This window comes from Aureobasidium namibiae (genome assembly GCF_000721765.1).
Source record: "Aureobasidium namibiae CBS 147.97 unplaced genomic scaffold scaffold_17, whole genome shotgun sequence".
NCBI lineage: Eukaryota > Fungi > Ascomycota > Dothideomycetes > Dothideales > Saccotheciaceae > Aureobasidium > Aureobasidium namibiae.
This window is the reverse complement of record NW_013581192.1, coordinates 182,840-210,407: the sequence shown is the minus strand read 5'-3', so window position 1 is coordinate 210,407 and position 27,568 is coordinate 182,840. Positions and strand designations below refer to the sequence as shown.

General features: G+C 52.1%; 12 protein-coding genes across 12 annotated transcripts; 6 read left to right on the top strand and 6 right to left on the bottom strand.

The window, feature by feature from the left end:
- Window positions 1-895: 895 nt before the first annotated feature.
- Window positions 896-1,297, bottom strand: M436DRAFT_54055 (uncharacterized protein; the record flags this gene model as incomplete). Its single annotated transcript, XM_013568830.1, has 1 exon — window positions 896-1,297. One exon carries the CDS (start codon window positions 1,295-1,297, stop codon window positions 896-898), a length of 402 nt encoding a protein of 133 aa, XP_013424284.1.
- Window positions 1,298-3,117: 1,820 nt separating this feature from the next.
- M436DRAFT_54009 (uncharacterized protein) lies at window positions 3,118-3,639 on the bottom strand (the record flags this gene model as incomplete). Its single annotated transcript, XM_013568822.1, has 1 exon — window positions 3,118-3,639. A coding segment is annotated over one exon (522 nt), but the record flags the coding sequence as incomplete, so codon positions are not given.
- A 2,927-nt stretch (window positions 3,640-6,566) lies between these two features.
- Window positions 6,567-8,310, top strand: M436DRAFT_54299 (uncharacterized protein; the record flags this gene model as incomplete). Its single annotated transcript, XM_013568874.1, has 3 exons — window positions 6,567-6,699; window positions 6,751-6,872; window positions 6,931-8,310. 3 exons carry the CDS (start codon window positions 6,567-6,569, stop codon window positions 8,308-8,310), a joined length of 1,635 nt encoding a protein of 544 aa, XP_013424328.1.
- Window positions 8,311-8,658: 348 nt separating this feature from the next.
- Window positions 8,659-9,412, bottom strand: M436DRAFT_53973 (thioredoxin-like protein; the record flags this gene model as incomplete). Its single annotated transcript, XM_013568814.1, has 2 exons — window positions 8,659-8,807; window positions 8,866-9,412. 2 exons carry the CDS (start codon window positions 9,410-9,412, stop codon window positions 8,659-8,661), a joined length of 696 nt encoding a protein of 231 aa, XP_013424268.1.
- Window positions 9,413-9,856: 444 nt separating this feature from the next.
- M436DRAFT_84739 (uncharacterized protein) lies at window positions 9,857-10,866 on the top strand (the record flags this gene model as incomplete). The annotated part of the gene is made up of 2 exons (XM_013568974.1): window positions 9,857-10,233; window positions 10,293-10,866. 2 exons carry the CDS (start codon window positions 9,857-9,859, stop codon window positions 10,864-10,866), a joined length of 951 nt encoding a protein of 316 aa, XP_013424428.1.
- A 559-nt stretch (window positions 10,867-11,425) lies between these two features.
- M436DRAFT_75462 (ATP-dependent RNA helicase chl1) lies at window positions 11,426-14,265 on the bottom strand (the record flags this gene model as incomplete). Its single annotated transcript, XM_013568973.1, has 6 exons — window positions 11,426-12,256; window positions 12,309-12,989; window positions 13,067-13,875; window positions 13,932-14,025; window positions 14,086-14,090; window positions 14,145-14,265. The coding sequence occupies 6 exons, from the start codon at window positions 14,263-14,265 to the stop codon at window positions 11,426-11,428; spliced, it is 2,541 nt and encodes an 846-aa protein (XP_013424427.1).
- Window positions 14,266-14,736: 471 nt separating this feature from the next.
- Window positions 14,737-18,479, bottom strand: M436DRAFT_84737 (beta and beta-prime subunits of DNA dependent RNA-polymerase; the record flags this gene model as incomplete). The annotated part of the gene is made up of 3 exons (XM_013568972.1): window positions 14,737-16,225; window positions 16,278-17,953; window positions 18,003-18,479. 3 exons carry the CDS (start codon window positions 18,477-18,479, stop codon window positions 14,737-14,739), a joined length of 3,642 nt encoding a protein of 1,213 aa, XP_013424426.1.
- A 663-nt stretch (window positions 18,480-19,142) lies between these two features.
- M436DRAFT_54231 (ras small GTPase) lies at window positions 19,143-19,981 on the top strand (the record flags this gene model as incomplete). The annotated part of the gene is made up of 6 exons (XM_013568861.1): window positions 19,143-19,192; window positions 19,254-19,326; window positions 19,392-19,411; window positions 19,475-19,537; window positions 19,588-19,659; window positions 19,708-19,981. The coding sequence occupies 6 exons, from the start codon at window positions 19,143-19,145 to the stop codon at window positions 19,979-19,981; spliced, it is 552 nt and encodes a 183-aa protein (XP_013424315.1).
- Window positions 19,982-20,828: 847 nt separating this feature from the next.
- Window positions 20,829-21,453, top strand: M436DRAFT_75459 (uncharacterized protein; the record flags this gene model as incomplete). Its single annotated transcript, XM_013568971.1, has 4 exons — window positions 20,829-20,869; window positions 20,964-21,065; window positions 21,117-21,277; window positions 21,338-21,453. 4 exons carry the CDS (start codon window positions 20,829-20,831, stop codon window positions 21,451-21,453), a joined length of 420 nt encoding a protein of 139 aa, XP_013424425.1.
- A 492-nt stretch (window positions 21,454-21,945) lies between these two features.
- M436DRAFT_53988 (GroES-like protein) lies at window positions 21,946-23,036 on the top strand (the record flags this gene model as incomplete). The annotated part of the gene is made up of 2 exons (XM_013568817.1): window positions 21,946-22,353; window positions 22,407-23,036. 2 exons carry the CDS (start codon window positions 21,946-21,948, stop codon window positions 23,034-23,036), a joined length of 1,038 nt encoding a protein of 345 aa, XP_013424271.1.
- Window positions 23,037-23,285: 249 nt separating this feature from the next.
- M436DRAFT_54383 (uncharacterized protein) lies at window positions 23,286-23,937 on the bottom strand (the record flags this gene model as incomplete). The annotated part of the gene is made up of 2 exons (XM_013568888.1): window positions 23,286-23,396; window positions 23,452-23,937. The coding sequence occupies 2 exons, from the start codon at window positions 23,935-23,937 to the stop codon at window positions 23,286-23,288; spliced, it is 597 nt and encodes a 198-aa protein (XP_013424342.1).
- A 2,497-nt stretch (window positions 23,938-26,434) lies between these two features.
- M436DRAFT_84732 (putative thiazole synthase THI4_ASPOR thiazole biosynthetic enzyme, mitochondrial) lies at window positions 26,435-27,502 on the top strand (the record flags this gene model as incomplete). The annotated part of the gene is made up of 2 exons (XM_013568970.1): window positions 26,435-27,064; window positions 27,131-27,502. The coding sequence occupies 2 exons, from the start codon at window positions 26,435-26,437 to the stop codon at window positions 27,500-27,502; spliced, it is 1,002 nt and encodes a 333-aa protein (XP_013424424.1).
- Between the last annotated feature and the right edge of the window lie 66 nt (window positions 27,503-27,568).

The window sequence follows — 27,568 nt, the reverse complement described above, 5'->3', positions numbered from 1 at the left end:
AAGGTTTTGTGCATTTTTGCATCTTTGGGAGCCGAAATGGGTGGCTGGCTGGGGACTCTTTGGAGATTTGATTCTTCTTTTGTGAGCGTAGTGTGTGGCATTTTTTCACCTCGAGGACTTTTTGACTTGAAAATGCATGACCAATGAAGACTCGCATCGAATCCTTTTATCTTGTGATACTGTACGTCATGGAATATGTGATCCTTCTCATTCTGTGTTTGGCTTGCACCAAGTCCTGTCACTAACCAAGCCGTCTGAGTGTGAAGCTTCGATGTCAAGGAGGTCAAATACCCTGAATGAGGATATCTCATCCACAACCACAGATCTTACTTTAAACGTACATCGCATCATGACCGCTAGACTCTCAAATCGGATCAATATCAAGTCAGAGACAGAATCATAAGTCCAAGAGGCAGAAAAGTGACAAAAAAGTTTTCTGAAGCCCGTGTTGATAGTAGCACCCTGCTTCCAAGAATATTTCTCGTGCGCAGAGAAAAAAGAAGAAAGAACAGTGCAGAGTACACATGCATGCATGCATGCCTGCCTGCCTTTCACTATGCGAGAAAGGATGTGACACATGGTCACAGAGATGAAAAATCGTGGTTCGAGCAACGATAACAATTCTCATGATACATCGATGCTGTGAAGGATAACCATGATTTGCCCCTATCTCTCCTTAATGGCTCTTTCGAGCATCTCAGCGATCGAGAGATCCATTCCCTCTTTCCGTTATGTGTACCATCAATCAAAATATCAATTTCTCCCATTCCCAGAACTCCTCGCTGAAAAGCAAAAGTTTTGTGACCTCGTTGATTCATCATCATCAGGAAGGTGCCTTTCTCTTTCTTAGTACTGGTGCTCGCACTCTCTGTCTTGGGTTGGAGACGAAAGCACTCTATGCATCGTTCTTTCCCATGACCTTGGCGGCCTGCACGGCATTCATCTTTTGCGTCCATCCAGGTGCTGGTTGGAACTTGCGCACAGTACGGACTTCATCCAAAGAATAACCAGGGACACGAATGTTGTAGTTACGCTCGAGGATGATCTGAATATCGCGAATATCGAGAGTCGAGTTAGGTCTGATCTTGGCCAGGCGGCAGGCAGCAGTGATGACGCTGTCCACAAAGTCATCGGCCAGAGTGAGGACGGATTCTTCGACATCGGGAGTAAGGTTGTCGCCTTCACCGCCGCCTGTGACTTGTCTGACCAGTTCGTCCAGCTTTTTCTTGCTCAGCACGCGGTCTCCTTCTCCTTCAAGAATGAAGTGAGGTGTCTTTTGCACAGCAGGCTGACCCATCATACCAGGAGCACCGTTGCTGGGACCACCGAAGGTGGGGCGAGCAGGACCAAGCGGCACAGGGTTGTGAGTGCCCGAGGTTGGCAGATTCTTAGGAATGGGGAATTTGGGATTGCCGACATTGAGAGCAGTCTGTTGAGTGTGGTTGAAAGCTTGGTTGCCTGCCTGGGACGTGGGCGTACCCTGACCTCCTTGCTGCGAATAATTGCGCTGGGCTTGGTTGATGGCGTCGGCGTGTGAGAGGGCTTGAGGTTGACCTTGGGGAGCGGGTGACTGGTAGGGCTGCTGTTGGTTAGGAGGGCGAGCGATAGGCTGTTGGGGCTGCTGCTGCTGCTGTTGCTGCTGAGGATGAATAGGAACATTCGCTTGTTGCTGGTGGTAGGGGTTGGCGGGTGCAGGGCTCATAGCCTGGCCAGAGTTGTTGGCCTGGGCTGTCTGATTGTAAGGCGAGGCGACCTGCTGTTGGGGCATGGGAGTCTGCGAATTATTTTGCTGCGGTGCCTTTGACTTCTCAGCCCAAGCCAGACGATTCTTCTCATTATCGTTGCGGACGTTATCGATTTTGCTCTTAGCATCCTGAACACCGATTCTGGCGGCTTCTCTTGAGGATACCAGATCTGGGGTTGCCGTCTGCCCAGCGGCCTCTAGCTGCGAGATCTTCTCATGTGTCTGCTGGAATCGACTGACGCTGCTCTCCTGCATGGTGACTAATCTAGTCAGGCTGCCCATAACACGCCTCTTGTAGTTTTCGTAGTCCGGAGTATTGGGGATGATATTGGTAGGAGGAAAGACCTTGAAGCCGCCGAGGAAGGCCTTTGCTTGTGGGCCGAGAGGAAAATTACCCGGCACTTGGGGGGCCTGCTGCTGCTGCTGCTGCTGTTGCTGCTGCTGCTGTGATATTTGCTGTTGTGGCGGTTGAGGATGGTGTTGTTGTTGCTGCTGCTGCGATTGCTGTTGCTGCGGAGGGTTCGACATTGTTGGTTGCTGAGGCTGCTGTTGCGGCATGGGCTGCTGCTGAGGAGTGGGTTGCGCCTGCTGCTGTTGCTGTTGCTGTTGCGCTTGTGCTTGTTGTTGTTGTTGTTGTTGTTGTTGTTGGTTGGGCAGCTGCGCAACCTGAGCTTGAGATTGCGCTCGCTGCTGCTGATTCTGATTGTTGGCCTTCCAGTGGGTAATGTGGCGCATAATCTCTCGCGACACTTCCTTGATCTTCGCAGTTGCCTTGTTGTGTGTCTCGCTGCCACGTGGATTGGCTTCCAGTGCGGTCCACAGTTTAGTCAGACCTTCAGTGTATGTGACTTTGCTCTCAGCAGAGAGCATGGGAATGCCTGCGATCTTCTCTGGACGGATCATGTCAGGAGGATAGGCCGAGGCCGCTTGCGGCGCGCCGGCTGGTTGGCTCATGATGATGGTGTTGTCGATTGTGCCCGGTTTATTAATGAGAGTGAAAGTGAAAGTGATGTGCGCCCAGAGATCGGCAGCTGACAAGCGCTGGCGTAGTGATGATGGCGATGAGGTGTGCGGTAAAGAAGGAAAGCGCGATTCACTTTCACGTTGCTTCCGCGAAAGCGCGGCTGTTGCACCTGCCAAGAAATGACCATCCATCATCTTCTGGACAAAACATATCATCTACTTGCAAGATAGGTGGCTGAACCATCTTTCATATCAGGACACTATTGTTACTCGAGTGTCTATGTACCTTGTCTGTCGCAATTTTGACAACCTTGCTCTTCTCTTCACATCACATTTGTATGCCCAAGACAAGTCCTGCCTGCCTAAGTATCCTCTAATATTACAGTCAGCGACTTCCGAGCTCGCATATCTTACTGGCTTTCGATTCTCAACAAGCCAGCAGCGCAAGTGTCGTTGGACCAGCCGAGAGCCAGGTTGTCCATAAACCAAGAGACAGGCTCATAGAAAACAACGGCTTGAATACGGATACCACTCAGTCCCTTCATGGACGAGTCGAACTGGACATGTGTGAGACCACAACCGTCGGGCAAGAGGCATGGATCGAGGAACACCGTCTGGTGGAATGCCTCAACTTCAGATCTGGTCTTCTCGTGGTAAACAAGGCCGGTGATCTGCAGCTCGCATTGATGGGCAGAGTGGTTCTCGCAACCAAGGTAGACACTGTAGGCATCGAACCAAAATGCGCTTGAGCTTCTGCGTCTGCCGGCACCAATCTCTCCACGAAGTTGTCCTCCCTCGTTGTGGTTGTCATTGACACCAGTCTCGTTTGCCACGAACATGACAAGACGAGGGGGTGAAACGGGCACGAAGGACACCGATGGAGGTGGAGCGTATACGAAACCATCCGAGAAGTACAGGTGGTGGTATGGGTTCAAGACAGGTGGAGCTTGGCTGGCTTCAGTGATGGGCTCGGTAGGTGAGAAACTTGGCTCATCATCCCACTACATGTTCATGTTAGCCTTGTCTCATTCAGAAGGTAGATGAGAACTTACAGCCAAGACAAAGTCACCGTGTTCGCCACACACCCTCGGAGTCGGCATCGTGCTCGAGGTGTTGGTGTACATCTTGGTCAAGGTCGATGAGGTACGCGAGAATGCAGCAGGTGCGCTCAAAGAGTTCGCAGGGACTGGCATGAACGGAATGTATCCAGTGGCCGAAGCCAGGGTTGAGCCGGTGTGCTTGCCCTGGCGGTAGGCTGATGAAGTGGCGATCGGCGAAATCGTCACGGCAGTCTCCTGAGCGGCAGACCCAACGGAACCGGAAGATAGCAACGAGCCAGTAAGGGTGATGGCACCTGAGACGCCAGACGGTTTGTGCGAAGAAGCAGTAAGGCTGACGTTCCAAGCAGATGATGTCCAAGCAGATGCTGTCCAAGCGAGAGAACTGTGATTACCAGCACTGTTCGTAGCGGAAGTGAGACCAGCAGAAGGAGTGGCAAAGACAGTGTAGGTGAGATCAGTAGTCACGTCGACATAGCTGACGGAACAGACCGATTCCGAGGTGCTTGCAAATTCGACAGTAACTGTAGTGGAGGTTGGAGGCCCTGTCACGGTCTGGATCGAGTGAGATGAAGTCATGAGAGCAGCAGACTTGGAGCCTTTCGACGTCAGATATACAGTCAGTACCGAGATGACGCTCTTGGTCGAGTAGGAAGTCACGGTCGAGGTTGTGGTGTCATCGTCTCTGGTGGGCTGGGGCATGTACGAAGTGACAGCAGGGGGTGTGATCGTGACAACCGTGGTCTGAGTGATAGTGGTCTCGGAATCACCACTGGGACTAGGGAAGACAGTCACCTGGACAGTCTTGGTAAGAGTCTCGCTGAAGGTGCCAGTAGGAGAAGCGCCGTTGATCCAGCTGGTTGTGCCATCGCTGACGATGTAGGAGTAGCCCGAACCAGAAGACAGAGCAGGACCATCGACAGACTGCGAAGGGGTCACAGTCACATAGTTGGTCAAGGTCGAGTAGCTGGTGATAGTAGAGAATGACTTCGCGGTGATGGGGTCGGCTGCAGAGGCAGGGCAGATCGAGACTGTGATAGTCTCTGTGACAGGCTCGCAAGAAGACAGGGCACTGAAGACCCGCGTCAGCAAGTATTCAGAAAGCACAACACATAGCGCGATCTTTCTTATGGCTGTGCATATGTTATGGGACTTACTTCTGGGTATCGCTAGTAGCAACAGACAAGCCGAAAAGGCTGAATGCCACAAGAGAAATCGCCAGACGCATGGTGAGGCGGATGGATAGATAGAACGACGGATGAGTTTGGGAAGGGGAAGGCGAGGTGAACGAGCGTGCTGAGTAGGAAGTTAAAGAAAGTGCGGTGCAGAAAAAGATAAACAAGGAAGGCGCGATCAGTGACGGGACTTAGACTGGCAGTCGGTCGTCGTTGGTGACGGCCAATCAGCAGGCCATAACGATGGAAAGTCGTAAGACCCCGTTTGTTCTGTGGCCCCTCACTCCCAGGGGCAGCAGCAGCTTTTGCACCTTGATGCATGTCATGGTTGAACAATTCTTTACAGCATCTCAGAGGAGTTGCTCTACCGGCTTTCCTCGAACCTGCCTTTCTCACTCACTTAGAGCCTGACTCCATCTGCTTCTTCCTACCTGTTCCTGCCATGCCTCGACTCGCTCTCGATACCAGAGGCATACCATGCCATACCGCCATGCACGGATCTACCTCTTCCACGATTTGGAAGCGATCGTGCGTCCACGTGAGGGTTCCTGCAGTAGCATCACTGGATAGTTTCAGACTCGCCTTGGCCAAATAGCCTCATTTACTGGTGAAACTTCCGGGACAGCATCCACAAATCCAGGAACAGGATGTCAAGATGTTGAAGCCGAACGGTGACACAACAGCCGCCGATTGACCATGTGTCAGGAAAATATCCGCAATATGCCAGGAACGAGGAGTGCGATTCAAAGAGGAACAGCTCATGCGGCAAGCTGCACGCGTGACTCTCTCTGTGGCGGTGAGAAAGCAGATGGCTGTCGTGCGACCAAACGGAGCTCCATGCCGGGTCCTAGCAGTGAATTCTCCTTCAAACAAGAAGACCTGAGTTATATTGCGTCGTCCACAGAGTTTGAGAGTCAGTCAACTATCCTCGAGAAGGAAGAAGACGTGCCGATGAGCCATGTCGCAGTCCGATTGGAAGCCAATGAGCCCGACGAACGATGAGAAAGTCAACTTTTCCACCATGAAGGTGTCCAGAATGGTAGGCTGAGAAAGCACGTATGCCAGAGACCATACTCGAACGAGAGACGAAGCTTCTTGGTTCTTCATGCCACTGACACTCAGTAACACACAATCAAGACCGGGTCGTGACTTCCTTCCACGCCAGGCCAACGTGGAATGCTTGTAAGTCTACAACTACTCCGGATAACAGCCGCACACTGACCGCTATCGCACTTCTGGCTATGAGGTGGAGCAAAGGTGGATACCGGCCAAGATAGCCCTGGAGGTGAACGTGATGAGCGGATGGCATTGCGAAGTGGCGCAGGTGACCAATCGGCTCACATGGTCGAGCGCTGTCGGACTCGAGCGACGTGAAGATACATCATCTCACAAGTCCGCCCTGAGCACAAAGCTTGCAAGGCAGAGCAAGAAGCAATCGACTAGTGGTCTACAGTGCGACGGTTTTCAGCTCGACCGGCGTTGTTAGCGTTCGCTCCTCCCATTTCCCTCTCGACACCATTTCTCCCGCAACGCAACGCTCCGATCCTCCTCCGCCTGTTCCTCCTTCTGCCAACTCTGCCCCTCTCCACACCCCACCACCAACCACTTCTGGCTGGCAAATTGGCCATGAGCGTCGAAGAGAACACGCCTCACAGGCGCTCCAGCAGCGCCTCGTTTGCTCAGAACATGTCGAGGGACTTTCCCCAGCCAAATTCGGCCGCAGCCTTCGCCGGCGCCCGCAGTCCTCCCAAAGCAAAGAGTATGGCCAGTCGAGCTCTCGAGCCCTCGCATATCTAACATGTCTTCTCAGACACGTCGCATGTGCCATGCAAGTTCTACCCATTTGGCACCTGTCAAGCCGGCGCGGCCTGTCAGTTCTCCCACGACATGGACCCCATGACGCAGAATGCGCCTTGCAAATACTTTGCCAAGGTACTTGCGCCATCGTCGCGTGTGTCTGCTCTTGCATGCCACTGACTCGCTATACCAGGGTAGCTGTAGATTCGGTCAAAGCTGCGCCCTCGCACATATCCTCCCCGATGGTCGAGTCATCAACAGGCCTCCTCGCGGCGGCCAGCCCTTCAACTACGGACGTCGCGGCCCTCAACCCTATGCTCCCGCTCCTCCATCATTGCTTACCATACAGGCCAACGATTTGGCATCGCAACAACAGCAGCAGCCTCAAGACATGGGATATCCCAAGCAAGAAGACGTGCCAAACCTCCCGAACCTTGCGCCATACCTCCAAGCTTCACAACCTCTCTCGCTAGATCCCAGCAATACCTTTGGCTCTCCGATGAATGACAACCGCTTTGGAGCATCGCCAAATGCCAGAGGTCTGAGCGTGCTAGACGCTCCTCTGCCCGGATCCTTCGACAGCCAAGGCATCTCCCATGCTGCGCGTCACGGTCCGTTCGCGTCATCTGTTCCTCCTCGTCTCGGCCACGGCCTCGAGTCACCTCCCTCGTCTTTGCCGAACAAAGCATTCCTCGGAAGCACTCTGCGTGGTCTTGGAGACACCACACTTGATGGCGTGTTGGCCGGTTCTTCCCCTCCTACCTTTGAAGAGCCAATGAGCTTTGGCAAGAGACCTTTGCACTCGGAGAGATTCTCACGACCCAGGCCTATGATGTCCGCTAGTGTCGGCACACGACCGTCATTTTATTCACACTTCCCACCGGACGCTACTGATTCTGAAGAGAGCGAAGAGGAAGGGATTGGTGAAGATCTCCTGCCTTCGAGTCTGCACGAGCTACTTCCCCCGGAGAAGCTGCGCAGACCTTCGCAGCAGACTGACGATGACATCAACCCCTCCTTTTTGTCTGCTGGTCGTCGCGCCATCTCGAACGGACAGATTCCCATGGACAACAAGGTAGGCAGCGTCAGCCCACACACTGGTAGTCCTTCGAGATACAGCTCAATCTGGTCTTCGGGCTCATACCGCAAGGAGGGAGAGAACGGATTCGGTCATATCGGTTCACCGCTTCGACCATCCTCATTGCGCTCCTCTTCACTCGCTGGAGGAGACTTTGGTTCTCTCATCGGCAGCCCACCGAAACAGGCAAGCATGTCAATGCTCACCCGTGAGCTTCAGAGCACTAGGATCTCCGAGAAGTCTCCTTCATTGCATCCCCGTAGTATGTCCGGCGACTCTCGCGCCGCCCTTCGTGGAGGACTTGATAGGGGAATTAGCAGCAATAGTCTGGGGCGCAACGAGACCATTGAAGAAGAAGATCAAGGCTTGTTCTCCATGGAAGAGGAAGACGAATTTGCGAGCTCGTCGAGGAAGCCCTCGGTCTCTCCTCTTGGTCTCCTGCCCGGAAAGAGCGAACCTACCCTTGGACCCATTGGCGGACAAAGAACCAAGTAAGAGAGAAACAACCTCGACTGGACCAACCGCCTGTGGAAGACGTGTCTTTGGAAGGATTGTTTGACGATTCATGAACACGGAAGCTTGACTGTTTCCCACCAAAATTTACATGGAAGGGGTCATTTTGAACAGCAAAAAGAGAATCGTGTTTTTTCCAACAAAAAGCAGAACGATGCATGAATTTCGAGCGGAATGAACGTTTGCTGCTTTGGGTTGCATCCCTCCTTAGCAAAGGAGAGTTAGGAAATCTTTGTTGCATCTATGTATTTATCATCATCATCCATATATTTTAGCACAACCATGACCATGTCTGAGTCATGTTCAAATGTCCCAATATGATTGATAGACCTAGCAGGTGTTGCCAGATGACACTTGAGTGGTGGCTGATGCATCTGCTCCCTCGCGCTTCTTGATCTCGTTGAAGATCTGCAAAAAGGTAGCAGGTTCCTCTGCACCACCGACTTCGTACATGTTGTTGAAAGTGAAATGAGGGACACCTAGAGCATCACGAGTCAGTAAGATAAATGTGATCGCCTCCGCAGAAAGCAAACTTACCAGAGATGAACCTCCTCTGGGCAGCAGCAACCTCACGGTCAACCTCAGGGCCACCCTTATCACTGCTCAACCACTCCTTGACCTCTGTCTCGTCGAGACCACCACCAATCGCAGCCTTGGTGAGCACAGCATGATCGGTGATGTCCTCATTCAACTCAAAGTAAGCATTAAACAACTTCTCCATAACCCTCGTCTGCGTCTCTTCTCCCTTTGTCTTTGCCAACTGCACCAGCCTATGCGAATCCCTGGTGTTTCCAGTCTTGCCCCCGTAAGCAAAGTTGATACCCAATTCATGGCCGATTTCCGAGAGACGGCCTTGCATCATTTTGACTCTTTCTTGGCCGAACTTTTCGACGTAGATGGTTTGCTTGTCTCTGCTTTGCTTGGGCGCATCCGGGTTTAGGTAGAAGGGAAACCATTTTGTGGTGAATGTGTCGTTGGGGTAGGATTGCTTGTGCTTGTTTATGGCGACCTGAAGGCGGTTTTTGCCTACGTAGCACCAGGGGCAGACGGTGTCGCTGACGATGGAGATGTTGTAGTTTGTCATGTTGCGGAGGGTGGTGCGGAAAGCCAGGATGGGCGATTGGTCAAGCTAGGAAAGGTTGGGGGTGTGATATAGGAACGTGGACTGGTTTCTAGAGGAAACATGGAAAGAGGCAAATGTTTTGTCTTGTGAGATTATGGAATTGAATGGATGGACTTGCTTAATAATTGTCACTCGGTTAGCGCGGAATGAGATTGTAAAGAAGTGGTAGGTCAATTGGAAGCAAAAAGGGACAGGATATTCTACTGATGAATAGGGACAATGGTGAAGTTCCAAGATAGGTCTACAGCTAGCTGCATGCAGATTGACGCACGATAGTCGGTGGAATAGAAGGTTAGTGGGAGTTGAAATGAATGGATGGCATGTCTTGGCTTTTCACATGCAAAAAATGACGAAAGAGCCGTCTGACGATTGAAGCATGAGCGGCTCTCTCTCTCTTCACACAACATGGCCGACACAAACAAAGGACCGGTATTCAGAGCTTCCAAACGCAGGAAGGTCTTTCGAAAGAGACGCGACGACGACGAATCATCGGGCGAAGATGTAGCGACCCCGAAGGCTTCAACAACAGTGGCGGGCGGCAAGCAACAACAACATGTCGAGGCAGAAACGAGAGAGGGCAGCGTGTCCTTGAACCATGTCAGACCGCTGGGCTCAAGGAAGGGCGGCGTAGCATTCTCGTCAACACGCAATACCAACGACAGCGGTACCAACAGCGCCGTCGACAGCAATGCGCCGCCTACACCATTGAACCCCGTCGAGCACGCTCAGGCTCGCTTTGTTGCTCCCACAGGACATATCGCCTCGGCAGACGACAAGCATATGTGCGTCTCTTTCCTACCTCTCTATCACTGCAAGTTACAGAAAAGACTGACAGTCCAAGGATGGCCTATGTAGACTCCAAATTGGCCCGCTTGACCCCATCACATGAAGCCTCGACACAATCTTCCACACCAGCGGAACCCACTACCTCCTCAACCGATACAGCACACCCGAACGAGACACAATTCTCAGCCTCTCACAGCCACCTGCACGACGTCGACGTAACAAACCCCTCCGCGACAACAGCCACGACCTCCACGACCCGCCGCCAGAAACCTCCTCGCAAACCGCACTGGCGCAACCGTCGCAACAGCGCAGACCTAGCCCGCGACGCCATGGTCGATCAAATCCTTCGAGAATCACAGCTAAACATATATGAACCCTCTGCCTCTACCTTTGCCGCCAAACCTGCCTCCGACGACAACCAAGACGCCGACGAGCGCATGGCCGAAGAGTTCAAGAAGAATTTCTATGCTGCTGCCGAGGAGAGGGCCGTCAGAAGGACTGCTCCGCCGCCTCCACCGACTTTTGGCGCCAACAAGCTGGAGAGCATCAAAGGTCCCAAGTTGGGTGGAAGCAGGAGTCAACGAGCCGCCATGCATGCGGCCGAAAAGGCAAAAACCATCAAGAAGTAACGAGAGCACGACAATTCATAAAAACGCAAAAGCGTACGAGTAAAAAGAGACATGGAATGTGGTGTCCTATTCACTTTTCCATTCTCGGCGTCGTGTTACGATCAACCATTTATATACGACTAAATTTGGGATTCGCTCAGCGGCAACTCGGGCACCGTTTGGTCACCAAAGGGACGCCTTTGGTCTAGTGGTCGGGAAGCTCTGAATAAAATACCGAACCTTTGCCACGTTCAGTAATGCAGCGAACCAAACACGTTGTATGAAGCGCAACTAGGGGAGGATTTTCCTGTATCCCAGTTTTTTGCTTGGACAGACCTCTTGCACCTCTTTTGTTGTAGAGATGTCCTCGGTGGTGTCCTCTGATACTCTTGTATATGCTGTTGTGGTGCTGGGTTGCTGAGAGGATTGGGTCTCCTGACCTTTACTTTCTACACCCACGTGGCATGGCTCAAGCGACAGTCGTGGATCCGAATCCGTGCCTCGATCATCTTTGTGCGGATCGAAGCGACTCACTCTACGTCCAGACATATCTATCACAGCGTGACATCTTATAAGTGGTCTATCCAGCCATCCTCCTGGCATAAAACTCCTTCAACCCTTTCTCAACCTCACCAAACCCTCTTCCACTGCCCTCCCTCAAACTCGCTTTGATCCACCCGGGCAACCTGTCCTGAATCCTTTTTTGCGTATATCTGCCATCAAACAGCAAAATCGCACTCCAATCATTCTTGTGGCGCACCGCTCTTCCGATCGCTTGATTGACTGCTCGCATGCACGTGTTGTCTGCAAAATCTCTCGCTGCTGTTGCGCCTGCTGCTGCACCGTGAGCTGCAATGGCCTTTTCGGCAACGTAGGCAGTTTTGGCTTTTTGCTCTGCGGTGTTTGGGTTGGCGTAGGGGAGGCCAATGACCATCACGCAGCGACCCAGGGAGTCGGAGAAGTTTATGCCTTCGCTGAGGCGGCCGCCGATGACTGCTAGGAGGAATGCTCCGCGAGGAGAGCTGTGTACGGCGGTTGTATAGGCGGCTAGGACTTCTTCTGTGCCTGTTTGTTGCGTTTCTTTCAATATAGTCTTGGCCTTTTGCATCTTTGCCCAGAGACCAGTGGATTGCCAGTGCGAAACTACTTGCTCGAGATAACTGTAGCTGGGGAAGAAAGCGACGCAGCCGTGAGGGATGGAAGGTAAGAGTCTAAGGATCGAGTCGCCGAGTGCGGTCATTGTGGATGCGAGGTTGCGGGATGAGAAACTAAAGGTGAAGTCGGTGTTGTTGTGGGAAGATACCACTGGGCTGACGAAGAGATTGGTGGTGGGGATTACGTGACCGCAGGAAAGTGTTGTGATGCGTGTCTTGTCGAGGTAAGGGAATAGTTGGGTCATGTAGTCGGACATCTAGAACCGTCGTTATCAGCCTTGTTCTGGAGCGATACGCACAAAAGCTTACTGGAGACATGGTTCCTCCTGCCAAAATCACCGCTCTTGCCTCTTCGACAATGTCGCGAAAGTGCTCCGAAGGGTCGAGGAGCATGTACTTTACTTTCGTCTGCGTCTTTTCCTCGCCAACGGTATAAAACAAACGCCCCTCTTTAGCTGGGTTCGTCAACACCATAAACAGGTTGGTAATATGTGTAAGCACCAGCACTGTAACCTCCTTTGTAGAACCAGAGCTGTCAAGTTTCTGCTGCTTCTGCTGCTCAACAGAAACGTAGCCCTCGACTTTCCTCGCCAACTTGCTTTCTTGTAGGTAATGCATCAGTTTGTAGAGATTGATCTGATCCACACCTTTGCCTTTCAGCAAATCTGTAGCTTGCAACACACCTTCGGCTCCCTTCTTGGCATCTAGTGATTGTAAGAAGCTGGATATTGAGTCGAGTAGTCGCACCACTTGGGTAATGTAGACGCGATTTTTGCCTTTGAGGCGATTGCGGAAGCGTTGGAGGTAGGTGGTTAGCTGAGCGCGGGCGAGGTGGAATTGTTGCAGGCTGACTTCTACGGTATGGATGCCTGAAATTGCGTCCATGAGGTTGTGAGCTTCGTCGATGATGACGATGTGGTTCTTCAGCGACAGGCCCAAGGCTTCTCGAGCCGTCTTTTGGAGCAGAAGTGGATATGGAAGTGTGACAATCTACGTTAGAAGTCGTCAGTATCCTGACACTTTGTAGATGGGGAAGTCGAGAGAATTGGCCCGAAGATAGCACTTACCTCACTAGGCTTGACCGCAGGCCTAGTGGCGTAGTAAGGACAAACGCTCAACTTCTTGCCCAGAACACCCAAATCCTCGATGTCCCGTATCTTCGCCAGAGCGTGATGTTGGAAATCTAACACCGAGCCTTCATTCTCCTTGTTCGGTACAAACGGACATTTCTTCTCCTTTGGAGTCTTTGCATCCTGTAGTTCCAAGCAACGTTCATTGACTGCTGTCATGCTCTTCAAACTCGACACTTTAGCATTGATGCAAAGATTCTTTCTTGAGCCTAGAGATAGGTGTTTCAATTCCTCGGATAATGTTGGTTTCTTCTTGATCTCTTCCTGTATGGCTGGGATAGCAGCTGGCAAGTCTATTCTTCGTAGCTCATTGACGAATTGACTCAATTGAGAATGCGTGCGTGAGCAAAAGTAAATCTTCAACTCATCTTCTGCTTCCATGTCCTCTGCTTTGGGTAGCACGGAGATGCCATATCCGAGTTTCTGCATTAGTGCTTGTGTTTCTTTTGATAGGCCTAGTTCGGTATTGCCGTTGTTGGCTGTTAAAGTCTTGGTGCCTTCATCGTCGCTCTCATAGTCGTCTAAAGCAAATTGTTCGTCGTCCAGGATATCGGCATCCTTACTACTATCGTCATCGAGTTTTCGCTTTTTGGCCAGTGGTGGTCCATTCTCCTGTCGATCCCGGATCTTGCGCTCGTGTTGGCGGATTCTTTCGAGTTTGGTTTCTAGTTCTGCTCGCTTCTGGATGACTTGGTTTTTCTTTTCTTCTCGAGAGTGTTGGACCATCCATTCGGGCTCGTCGTCATCTGTTGTCTGCCTTAGCCGCAGGACATTACGGGGAATGTCAATATCAGTCACACACCTCCTTCTATGCTAGCTATACTCTCATCGAATTCTTTCCTCTTGTGATCACGTAGCCATGTCAATGAGCCGCATGCCAGACTTAAAGATTTGCCCTTGAGACGCCAATGTTAGACTGTAGATCGAATCATCAGAGTGCCAAGTCGTTCTCTTACAGTGCCTACACTTTCGTCAGAGATCGTTATACACGGTTGTATGCTGGGTCTTTGCTCACCAGTGGGAGACTCGAAGACGCCGATTTTACCTTGCTCGATGCAGTCGTACAGCGCACGCATAAATTGCAATTGAATGTCATACGGCTCGTACGGGTGGTAAAATTTCTCAGCGCCCGCCATGTCTTCTGTACTCAGGTGTCATCTAGTCAAAGCGACAGTAATCGGTATCGTTGCGGTGTTGACGCACCAAGATCAATAAGCATTGAAAGTGTATGAGAAGTGAGGTCTCGAGGTCGGCGTTGCACGAAAACAGTCTAGACACAAAACAAACACGCCTGTGGACATTCTTGCTACGCACCAGACATAAGTCTATCGATGTCCCGAGATACTGTCAGAGTCCAACAGGATAGCGACTATGATTGTAAATATCTCATATTGCAGATGTAACAGGAAGGCTAGTGTTGAGGTACGTGAAAGTCGAAGAGACGTTCGAAACAGGAAGGCAACAGGAAAGCTTCAAAAGTGATAATTTTCTACAGAGGAATACATTTGAGGAAAGAACGAACCCAAACCAGACTCCATTTTGGTATAGTAAAGAAAGAATATGCAACATGCTATATATGCAAACAACCAGCCCTCGTTTTTGTACATCTATGGCGTAATATCGAACTTCATCTTAACACCCATAGCCGCCAATTCGACGTCCAAGTAGCGGAGGACACCAGGAACAGCAACGACAGTGACATCAGAACCGCCGACGAACTTGTCACCTCTACCGTCCTCCCAGGTGTCACTTCTGGGCTCAGACCCAACAGCCTTGGTACTGCATCGTCTACACCTGACGTTGCTGGCGTTGATGCCCTTCTTGTGGCCATACTGGTTGACGGTCGGTTGTGCGGAGAGGAAGGATCCACAGCTGCGGCAGATCCATGCTTTTTGGTAGTCGGAGCAGTTCATCAGACGATCTTGCAGCAAGAATGCTGTTCCGTGGGCAATCAGAGAATCTCTCTCCATCTCACCGACACGGATACCACCACCCTTGGCACGACCCTTGATGGGCTGACCAGTCAACGCAGTGACGGGACCGGTGGTACGGACCTGGAACTTGTCGTTGACCATGTGACGCAGACGTTGGTAGTAAACAACACCCATGTAGATATCGGCACCGAGCTCTTGACCTGTGATACCAGAGTACATGGGCTCGTTGCCGTAGTAGTTGAAACCAGCACGCTTCAGCTGGTGACCGAAGTGCTCGACAGCAGTCTCACCTGCCTTGTCCTTGAACTTGAACGGTGTGCTGTCCTGCGCGACACCGTGCAAACATCCAGCCTTACCGGCCAGCGACTCGACGAACATACCAATGGTCATACGAGAGGGGAAAGCGTGAGGGTTGATGATGACATCGGGTTGAATGCCGCTCTCGCTGAAAGGCATATCCATGGCGGGCCACTTTTGCGAGCAGACACCCTTCTGTCCATGACGAGAAGAGAACTTGTCACCGATGACGGGCGAGCGAGGAATGCGGAGTCTGACACTGAGCATCTGGCAGGGCTCATCACCACCAGTGTCTGTGCCGAGCATCTTGATCTCCTCAACGAAAGCCTCCTCGTGGTCCTTGTACTTGTGCAGATGGGTGATACCATCACGGTTGACGTATTCGCCAGTGATGGGATCTTTGGTTACGGTGTGCGATGCAGCAATGATATCGCCCTCCTTGACCTTCATACCGACAGCGATCAAACCGTCATCGTCCAGGGTTGCACGCCATTGTGCACGGACGAGACCGCCGGGTGCGAAACCGAACAACTTCTTCACGTTGCCACCACGACCGCGTCTGCCGCCGTTGTCCTCTGCGAGATCGATCTTCTTGGTCTTGTAGACAGTTCCGTGGCCGAAACCGCGCTCGTGAGCGAACTTGTTGATAATCATAGCATCGTCCATGTCATAACCAGTGTATGAGATGACGGCAACAACAGCGTTGGTTCCGTTGGGGAAGTTGTCCAAGCCGTACTCGTTGTAGAGAGGAGGTCTGACAACTGGTGTCTGTCCAGTTTGGAGGCGGTATGACTTGTTGTCGGTACGGTATTTCAAAGCAGTTCCAGGAGTACCCATGGTTTGCTTACCCATCTGGCACTGGTACCTATACTATTGTTAGTATTTTGATAGGCAAGCAAGACACGTTGAGCACTTACATGTTACGAGGAGACTGGTTGAAGTCTGAGAAAGGTGTTTGGTTGGCGAGAATGGAGAGAATGTTAGTGGGGTCGAATTCGACGTGTGTTGAGTCGCCAGAGACGATTTCGGGTTCTGTGCAAGCGATTGACATGAAGGGCTGCTCGAAAGGACCGACAAAGTCCTCCTTGCCAAGGGGCAGATACTTGACGGGTCTGAACATTCTGGCTGCTTGCGAGAACATGTAGACACCGGGGTATTGACCTCCGTTGGAATTGGGAATGTAACCGATCTCCAGCTCGGAAGGAACACCGTGAGTACCCTCGACCTTCCAGTAGCGAAGAGTGTCTCCAATAACGCGAGCTTGCTGGGGAGAGCAGAAACCGAGGATACGACCATCGAGCATAACGACGACGCTGTCATCGACGGATGCAGATGGAGTCTCGGTAACACCGAGTTGTGAGATCAGGCCGGGAATGGCCTTGGTGTCGACGCTCTTCGTGGCAATCTTGCACTTGTGAGCCAAATGGTTGAGAAGACCGCAAGGAGAACCATCGGGAGTGTGAACAGGACAGAGAAAACCCCAACTCTCGGGCAGCAGTTTTCTGACGGTTGTGGTCTTGAGTTGTGCGAAGAAACTACCTCTGTGAACCATGCGGAAATGACTGATGAATCTCCAGAAGTTGATCTTTTCGGCGACGACTGTGAAACCAGAGGTTTGTTGTAGATCCAGACCACTGGGCGAGACAAGATTACCAGTCGACAAGAAGTAGTCCAGAGCCTGTGCCAGGTTCTCGTTGGTTCTGCGAAGAATCTTTGCGCTGAAGTCTCGCTCAAACTCGTCTGAAACGATCGATGCCCAGTTTGTGCTTCTGCCCCAGTCACGGAGTTGGAGACCAATGGAGTTGAGCCACTCCTCGATGCGCTCCTTGACGATCATACCGAAAAGGAAACCAGGCAGGAGAATCTCCTGGTTCTGAACGGCATCAGGGTTGTCAACAGCACACTCTCCCTCGACAAGAGAGTATAGCTTTCTGGTCATGAAGAGCAACATACGGAACTTGTCGGCATCGTTGGTCTCCTTGTTCTCGGACGTTCCCAGGTGAGGGAGAACGATTCTTCGCAAGAACTCAACACCGGCATCCTCATCGGACATGTCGTCGGGGACACTCAAGACAACACGGAACTTGCTTCCGAGGTATGCGCGCGTCTTTGCCTGACCGTGAACATTGTAGGCCTTGTATGTGCGTAGCAGAAGTTCAACACGATCGGTGACAAACTGCTTCTCTTCAATACCCTTGCTGCCAGCGGGGCCGACCAGTCCTTCGAAGATCTCGCGATCGTTCGTTTCGACCAGAGCCTTGAAAATCATCATGACAGGGATGAGATACTCGTTTTTGCGCCATGAGAAACGGAAGGTGACGTTACCGTCGTTGAGGTAGTGGAGGACGTTGGTTTGCGAAGTTTGATCGGGTCTGACGGAGCGGATCTGGATACCGAACTTTGTGTAGGTTGCGCCTCTGTTGACGAAGGAAGGACGGATGATGGCCATGGGGTAGTTTCGTCGGTTGACAATGAGCATACGAATCAGCTTCTCGATGCCGTTGACGATGAAGTATCCTCCCAGCTCTTCAGTTTCTTCTCTCTTGTCAACGAGCTCCTTTGGCGAAAGTCCCTCGAGGTGGCAGCGGTTTGACTGCAAGTATGGTCAGTCGTAGCCTTCAGACTGGCGCGAGAATACGTACGCGCAACATGATAGGCAGAGAACCAAACTCTCTGACACTCTCCCTCCACTCGCCCTCGTTGATGCGCCACTCGAAGCGGCCTCTGAAGCGACCTCTGTAGGTGCAATGGCGTTCTCTGCACTCGACGGGTAGAATCTCGCGCTTCTTGTCAATCTTGTTGGAAGGAGGAAGCATGCTCTTTTCGAGGAAGACCTCCTTCACGCGGACCTGAAGCTTGTTGCGCCTGGGACCCTCGGCGGTGAAGGGCTCGTTCGGATTGCCATCGAAGAAGGTCTTTGTTCCAATATCGCGGAGGGCATGGTAGAGCTGGCCTTTCTCGGCGAAGACGGCATTGAAGGATTGCACATGAGGGTCGACAGCTGAGGCCAGAGTAGGGTAGGCCGACTTGTCCGAGGGAGGGTTGCGGAAAAGATCGTGGCGGCGCACTGTGTCGAAGTTGGTCGACCACTTGGCGTTTTCTGTGGATGATGGTGCCATGGTTGTGCGAGGGAGTCGAGGTTGGAGATGGCCGTGGGTGTTAGCTTGATGCTGGCGAAAAGCTCAACCTCTCGCGCCCTTGGGTTAGGGGACTTGTTGATATTTCAGAATCTGACTCGGGTATCCCTTGTTCAGTTCTCCAGGTCTCTGTATTCCTCCGAGTATTATTTCTGTGTACACAAGTGGCAGCACCGAGATGGGCGTGGGCAGATGTTTTTTTGCTTCGAATTGAACTTCTAGAATTTTAGCGCCGTCAAAGCCGGCCGCGCCAAGCGTCCAAGTCCCCCGAGAGGCTCCGCCCATCAAGTCGTTCGCCGCATCTTCTGCCATGCACTGACCGTTATCGTGACATCGACTCGCCGCTCATTGTTCTTACAGCAGGCTTCTGCCATACCAACTTCCACAACACACAAGAATCTCGAACCTGTAGCGCTGTCCAAAACACTTGATCGCTTCGTGACAGCAGTGCCTCATCTGCGCATAATCCTTTGCCTGAAATTAACATCACCATCACCTCCAATAAGATCTCGACCCTACCCGAGCCCCGCTTCTGCTTGTGTCCTGCGCGAACTCGCCAAATCACCCGCCCTGCTCTACTGCTGTTGCCTCCGTCCCAGCTCTTCGTCACTTGCCTGCAGTGCCTAGTCTGCCAAACACACAATCATGGCTGGCCTTTTCAAACGTCTCTACGACTGGCTTCTCAGCCTCTTCTGGTATGTTGTCCTTGCTATTCCCGACGTCCACTTCCTAACGTGTCTTGTTTCATGTGATTAGGGCGACTGAGATGGATGTTACAATGATCGGCCTCCAGAACGCCGGTAAGACATCTCTCTTGAGAGTCCTAGCAGTAAGCAGCCCATCCCGGCCTTCGCGGTCGTGTTTCTTGACCTGATGTTGACGGTGTGTTTTCAGGGCGGAGAGTTCACAATCGAGTAAGTTTGGTCTCGTGGTGCTATGACAGGATCCTGGACTAAACAGTGCCCTCAACGTAACAGCTCGATACCTACAGTCGGTTTCAACATGAAGAAAGTTACTAAGGGCCATGTGACTCTAAAGTGGTAAGTCTTGCTGTCTGTCGTGAATCGACGGCGAGGCTCACAAGGCACAGTTGGGATCTGGGAGGCCAGCCGAGGTTCCGTTCAATGTGGGAACGTTATTGTCGAGGCGTCAACGCTATGGTGTACGTATAACAGCAGTCGCAAATGTGCTTGTGTTAACACGTAACTAGATTCATCGTCGACTCGGCCGACAAGGAAGCCCTGCCTGTGGCACGAGAAGAGCTCCATGTGCTGCTAGAGAAGCCTGCCTTGGAGGGTATCCCGTTGTTGGTCCTGGGCAACAAGTCTGATCTTCCTGATCATCTTTCGGTCGATGAGCTCATTGAAGAACTAAATCTCAAAGCTGTGACCCACCGCGAGGTGAGTTGTTATGGCATTAGCGCCAAGGAGGAAACCAACCTGGATGCTGTGCTGCAGTGGTTGATCGCTCGGGCGAGCAAATAATGTTACGGCCGAGGTCGCGAGCATTCGTTGCGGTATAGAGGATGGTTTCCAGTCATGATGATGACGGGCATTTGCATAGGGTGTTGCAAGCGATGGGTTTTAGATGGTTTCTTTCCTGCGAATCAGCAATGGCAGCGTAGCGTGACGGCGGGTGCACACGGGTGTCTTTGTTCTTCTGCGATCTTGTTTCTTTTCCAAGCGGCCGGGCCTGAGGGATGGGATTATGGAATCACGAGTACAACACGACAGTCAACATACGCAATTTAACGATTGATGCAAGCACGAGGAAAGCAGAAGAGAAAGAAGACAGAAGATGGCGAGGAGAAAGCGCGGATCTTTGGATTGTTTCAAAACCCCTCGATATCATGTGTGCAATGCAAGATGCGCTGGCACTTCTGCAGTGTTCTGGAAAGCCGGTCGCTGAACTGACACCTTACACCGCCACAGGGTTGTGGCTGAGGCAAGCCTATCGCATAATGTCGCCGCCTATCGAGCCCTTGGTGGCTTTGTCGGTCCACGAGACCGAACAAGACAAATGCCTGGGCGTCCTATGAAGGATCAAAGAACAAAAGAAGTAGAGGCATGACAATTTATTCCCAGATCGGCCGACTAGCCGTCTCCAAGATCTGTGACGGCAAGGCAGTGCCGTTCACTGCCTCGTTCGTGCGCAGTTTCTTGGTGGCCAAGCGCAAGTGTCGTCACGCACTTCATTCCAAGCCACAGGTCTCACAACCAACCTTGTACTTAACACTGTCGTAATCCCTCGTTTCTGTCCTCTTCTGACACGCGTGAATCTATCCATCACTTCTACCATTACGCAAACATGTATCTCGACTCGCACGCAAAGATGAATCTCGAACCTCGTCAGTACTATGGTTACTACAATCGGTAAGCTTGTTCCCGGCGCTTGTGCCTAGAAGATCTGCACAGGCGCTCGCCATTTTGTATGCGCTCGACTTTTGTGCTGACATGATTTCCATAGCTGTTACGGCAACAACTGCAACAGCACCTGGAACCGCTGGGGTCGCTGGGTGCTTCTCGCATGCATCATCGGCGTCTTCTTCGTCTTGTTCTTCCTCTTCTCGTAAGTTTTGCGCGCACGCAACCTTCAAATTTGGTCTGACTCTTCGCCTAGATGTCTGTCTGCCAGAAGACGCCGCAAGAACGGTTACAATCCTTACTACGGCACTGGTTGGACTGTCCGCCATGGTACTCCTACCTACAACCAGAACGTCCAACCTCAGTATGAGACAAGCTCGACTCCCTACTACAACAACTCGAACAACCCTCCTCCAGGTACGACCTAACGCTACTCCCTCTCAGATTGGCTTGACAAGTGCTGACATATGAACGTAGCCTACACCGCTCCCAACACGACCAACTACGGCAACAACATTGAGCTGCAACAACCCCAAGCGGCTTACAACGGTGCCTACGCTCCTCCCAAAGACCCTCCCCCGGGCAGATACTAGAGTACGAACGACGATCGAGGGTCAATGATGCGCTCTAGACCGCATGGGACGCTATAATGACTAGGATGGGATTTGGTAGGGAAGGAATGGCGTTTTACAATGGGCGTGGCTTTGATACCCGGAAAGAGCTACGACTAGGACAGCCATGACAGGACAGAACATGGGCTTTTTTCTTTCGTCTTCACCTACGAAGACTGTAATACCACAATATTGAAACCGTTTCCAACAACAATTCTCGCTTCGCTCGACCACTTTTGACGTTGGCAATCCACTCGGCCGAGGCTCGAAAGCATACGTCATGAGGGTCATGTTTCATTTCCTATCCCCGACTACGATATTATTAAGCACGGCAATTAACCATGCGCTTCTAGAAGGCGAATCGTAGCTCTACCCCTCGTGGTAATATAATTTCCTTTCAAATACTCCAGAAAGGCCCCTCAATTGACTTTTCGAATCTTTCAATCCTACACTCACTCTCTAAAACACACAACAATGGCACCCTCAAACATGAAGGCCATCAAGGTCGTCGAGGCCAAGAAGGCAGAGCTCCAAGATGTTCCCGTCCCAAAGCTCCGTGACGACTACGTTCTGGTCAAGGTCGAGGCTGTTGCACTGAACCCCACCGACTGGAAGCACGTCGACTACCTCGCCAACCCTGGTGCCACCGTCGGCTGTGACTATGCCGGTGTCGTCGAGGAGGTCGGCTCAGCCGTGACAAAGAAGTTCTCCAAGGGTGACCGCATCGCTGGCTTCTCCCATGGTGTGAACAGCGCCAACAAGGAAGACGGTTGTTTTGCACAGTACGCTCTGTCCAAGGGTGATGTTCAGATGAAGGTTCCCGACTCTCTGTCGACTGAGGACGCTGCTACCCTTGGTGTTGGCGTCACCACTGTTGGACAGGTAAGCAACTGAGACCGCTGCTGCAAGACACAATGCTCATTCGTTCAATTCAGGGTCTCTACCAGAGCTTGAAGCTCCCTCTTCCCACCGAGCCTGCTAAGCAGCCTTTCCCCGTTCTGATCTACGGTGCCTCCACCGCCACCGGTACCCTTGCCATCCAATACGCCAAGCTGTCTGGTCTCGAGGTCATCGCCATCTGCTCTCCTCACAACTACGATCTCGTCAAGTCTCTGGGTGCCGACGCCACTTTCGACTACAAGGACCCCGAGTGCTCAGCCAAGATCCGCGAGCACACCAAGGACAACCTCAAGCATGCGTTCGATTGCATTGCTGAAGGCGAATCTCCCAACATCTGCGCCAACGCCATCTCGACCAAGGGCGGTGTCATCTCCTACCTTCTGCCCGCCAAGTCCTCCCGTGAGGATGTCGTGGACCAGAGCACCCTCGGCTACACAGTTGTGGGTGAAGCCTTCACTTTTGCCGGCCACCCCATCCCTGCCAAGCCTGAGGACTTCGAGTTTGGCAAGATGTTCTGGGAGCTGGCTGAGAAGCTGTTCGCCGAGGGCAAGGTCAAGGCTCACCCCAAGGAGCTCCGCGAGGGCGGTCTTGAGGGTGTCTTTGGCGGCATGGATGACATGAGATCCGGCAAGGTCTCTGGCAAGAAGCTTGTCTACAAGATCTGAAGCACAGGTCACGAAGAACAATTAATGAGCATAAAGTACAAAAGCAAATACATCAAAATACACGATTAACCTCTGACATGAAACTGTAACGCCTCGAAACTCCTGGTATACCCATGAAAGACGAAAAATAAGTAGTCATGATTCTTGCCATGCTCACGTGTGCGTGCCGCTTCCTCTTCTTCCGTACAAATGACTTTGATATGCAGAGTGCGTCATCATCTTGTCTTCTCATTATGTCGTTCCCAATGTTCACGGCTCGCCTGGTCCGCTGACCTTGATGTGAGGCATGGGGGCAGGGGGGCTGCCGTTGGAGTTGTCAACAACCCTTCGCCATTTCAAGACCGGGATTCTTTGGTCACCCTATAGCCACATGTCAGAATGACGGTTATCTTCCTGTAGCATGCATGAGACTCACCCTGATTTCTGTTGGCTCTTCGCTTCCGAGCACCAACACATTATCATCTTCTTCGAACTTCCACGTTCTGACCTGGACGTCCCCTAACCAGCCAGGCAGATTGCAGACCTGGAATGTATGTCTCAAAATCTCTTCTCTGCCCATGCCTTCATCGGTGATGTAGTATGGACCCGCATACGAGAAAGATCGCTTGCCCGCTTCTGCCCATTGCGGTTCTTCGCCTTCGCCGCGCTTGAAGGACATTTGGCCGGGTATCAGCATGTGAGCGCTCATGTAGCCGTCGGGTGTGTACATGATGAGACCAGTGACATTCTTGGTCATGGGGAAGGTTGCGCGTTGGAAGCGCGAGGATGGGGTTGGGTAGGCGATGTAGGCTTCTAGGCGCCAGGTGCCGACTAGTCTTTGCCGCAGGGTTCGCTGGGGAGGTGGAGATGGCGTCTTGGAGAGTGTGTAGTAATCGCCATTCAGATCGTCAATGTCTGTCATGTTGATGCTGGGGAGGGACATATCAAGGTCATATGTGGTATTTCCATTTGTCCTGGGGGTGCTGGAGCCATTCGTCGTCGGAAGCTTAAAGTCGTAGGCTAGACTTTGGGGTCGTGGTGATTGTGTCCTGATTTCAGACATCTTTGGCGGGCAAGGAGGAGGTAGTGGGGGCGTGACTGGTCGTAGCGATGGTCGGGCTTTGTGCGGCTGTGGTGACACGGGTTCCGGAGACTTGGGTCGCGAAGACGATCTTGACCGTGACCTTGATCTATTCTTGCGATACGGGACCACTTTTGGCACTTGGAGATAGGTTGTGCTGGTCAAGGTGATTACCTGGCTAGGCATGGCGAAAGAGTAAGGAGAACAGGTGGGTTGAAGTGATGATGATAGTAGTCAAACGACAAGGGGTCCGTCATCGAAAGGCAATCCGAAATGCAGAAAGGAAAGAGAGCAGACTCGAGAGAGGAAGGAAAAGATTGTACGAACGAATAGACTCGGTAGATTTAAAATGTCCTATTTCATTCCTCTGCCGGCAGCACGGCAGCAATCTTGTCATGGCAGGGTTTGTAACTCTTGAATGTCTCTACCTCACCGTGAATCATCAGCTGCTGATCAAGCCAGCCGGCCAGCCTTTCCTAAAGCCCGAATGCTCACACCTCGTGTATGGTGTGTGTGTGCGAGGGTAGGTTGGAAAGCAGCAAGGTGGGGCTCCGGACAGAGAGGAGTAGTCCGAAGTGCAAAATATGCTTGGCGGGAAGACTGCCTGCTTTCCATTCTCTCACCACTCTGCTTGTGATATCCAAGCAATCTTTGCAAAGCGACACCGGATGACTAGGCTTCCTCGCTCTGGCCAACCGATATAGCTAAACCCCGTCTGTATCGTTGCTGTCTAGCCGTCAGCAGTGATATCGACGTGCATATAGATTCTGCAGAGGTCGCATGGAACAGCATCATCCCGTTCCGAATGTAGTAATGGACACTGCTGAATTGCTCCGCATCCGCTGACACACGCGAGAACGCGGCTGAATGCATGATTGCGTCCTTGGGCCTTGTCTTTCTCAGAGCAGGCCCACCTGCTTTCACATGTGTGAGAAGGAAGAGACAAGGGAAGCATCCTCGGCGTCAGAAGAGAGCAATCTAGACAGCACACAAGACCGGAGGATTGGCATGCATGGCGGCTTGACATGGTTTTCTTGGCTGAGCACGAACCAAGAGCTCCAGTCGTTCCTTTGCGTGAGCACTGAGGGATTCCTTTGGCTCCGCTCGAGCCAAAGTCTATTCGACGTCGCGCTCGAGGTCTTGGAAGTTGCGATGTCGCGGTCACGACAGAAGCCCCTCACTCAGCTTGAGGCAGATGGCTTCACAGCGGAGAAACATGGCGTTTGGTTCAACAAACAATTGCAACGAGTCGTCCAGCGTAGTGGGACAATGATGCGACGAGGGAAAGTACCTGCGACTACTCAACTATCATAGCGGACCTATGCCCGAGCACATGCTGCTTGTGCAAGTTCCTGTAAGAGTAGTAGGAGTTGATATCAAGCAGTGGAGCGTCTTCTGATAACCGCAATCCAAGCCAGCCGTGGCATCCCGCTGTCTCCAAGAAGACCATGTCTTCAAGCGCCAAACTGCCTCGAAGTGATGTCGTCCAGTGAGCATTCTCTTGAGAACTTCCCTGCTCCTTGCAGGAACGCTTTCGACAATCTTGACGGTATGTGTATCGTGGGTGTGCCTGATTGCAGTTGCTCTGTTGGGTAAACGACCCCACGTGCTTCTCATCAACTTCCCAGGTGGCATGATCGGTCGACTCGGCCCGTAGCTCGACTCGCACGGCACAACAGTTTACAGTTTATCCATACAAGAGCTGCCATTTGCCAATTGACCCAATTGACGTCCAGGGAGCTGTTGCTCAGGTCTACTGTCGTACCGTGCGAGAGAGGGGTCGACGGGTCGTAAGAACATTATTCCTGGGCCCCGCGTTCGCAGGGTATCACTCCTAGATAGCTGGGTATTTAAGAGTCATCTTCTTCTCAATCTCTCTGCTTCTCTTTCTTCTCTTCAAACACAACCCTCGGAAACAAACAATTGACTTGTATCGTAGCCTCTTGTGGCCATGTTACTCAATGCTGACTTTCTCGAGCAGATTCCAACCGTTCTACGGTACGCTCGTCCATCATGGATCGATGCGTGATATACTTTTCGAATGGTATTCTCTGATCAGAGATGATCAAGGGTCAAGGTAACTTCAAACAACGGGTTTTACCTATTGCATGAGCGGGTGTCCGATAGCGAGCTTCTGTCTGCCAACCCATTGATCTTCTGACAATGGACATTGGTGTCAGAATCTTTGGCCTCGTTATCGTTCTGAGATTAGACCGTCTGAACTTGATTTCTGGATAATACCAGCGAAAGGATCATGCATATCGAACCAATCCCTTTTTGTGCCTCCATGGCATGTTCTAATCAGTTGCAGATTCACCAAACTTGACCCTTTACCACAATGTCTCCCCCAGCCATGATCTTCCAGGAGCCCGTCTCTCCTACTGTCGCTTCCAAGAAGCTAAGCGTGGGCACTGTCCACTCTGCTGTTCCTGTTGGAGGACAGACTAAGGGTGAGACCATCGAGGCCATGGCTGGTGAGTGGAAGGACTTCACCTTCCGTCCCATCCGTGAGTCGCAGGTCAGCAGAGCCATGACCCGTCGTTACTTCTCCGACCTGGACAAGTATGCCGAGTCTGACGTTGTCATCATCGGTGCCGGCTCTTGTGGTCTCTCTGCCGCATACTGCCTGGCCAAGGCTCGTCCTGACTTGAAGATTGCCATTATCGAAGCCAGTGTCAGCCCTGGCGGTGGTGCTTGGCTCGGTGGCCAGCTCTTCTCTGCCATGGTCATGCGCAAGCCTGCTGATGCCTTCCTTCGCGAGATTGGTGTTGGATACGAGGAAGATGGAGACGACAGCAACTATGTCGTTGTCAAGCATGCTGCTCTCTTCACCAGCACTCTGCTCAGCAAGGTCTTGCAGTTCCCCAACGTCAAGCTTTTCAACGCTACTGCCGTTGAGGATCTCATCACTCGCCCTCGTGAGGACGGAACCATTCAGATTGCCGGTGTTGTCACCAACTGGACTTTGGTATGTTCAAGACCTGCCTTCACAAATCACTTTCAAGGCCTTTTGACTGACCGCTTTTCTTTACAGGTCAGCATGCACCACGACGACCAGTCCTGCATGGACCCCAACACCATCAACGCCCCCGTCATCATCTCCACTACCGGCCACGACGGCCCCTTCGGTGCCTTCTCCGTCAAGCGTCTCGTCAGCATGCAAGCCATCAAGTGCCTCGGCGGCATGCGTGGCCTCGACATGAACACTGCCGAAGACGCCATCGTCAAGGGCACCCGCGAGATCGTCCCGGGCCTCATCGTCGGCGGTATGGAGCTTTCTGAAGTTGACGGTGCCAACCGTATGGGACCTACCTTTGGTGCTATGGCACTCAGTGGTGTCAAGGCTGCCGAGGAGGTGGTCAAGGTCTTTGAGCAACGCCAGAAGGAGTGTGCTGCTTTCTACTAAGGCATGAACCTTGAACAGGGCTTCGCTTGAGCACAAAGATTTTGCATCACAGTCGTTACCACAAGA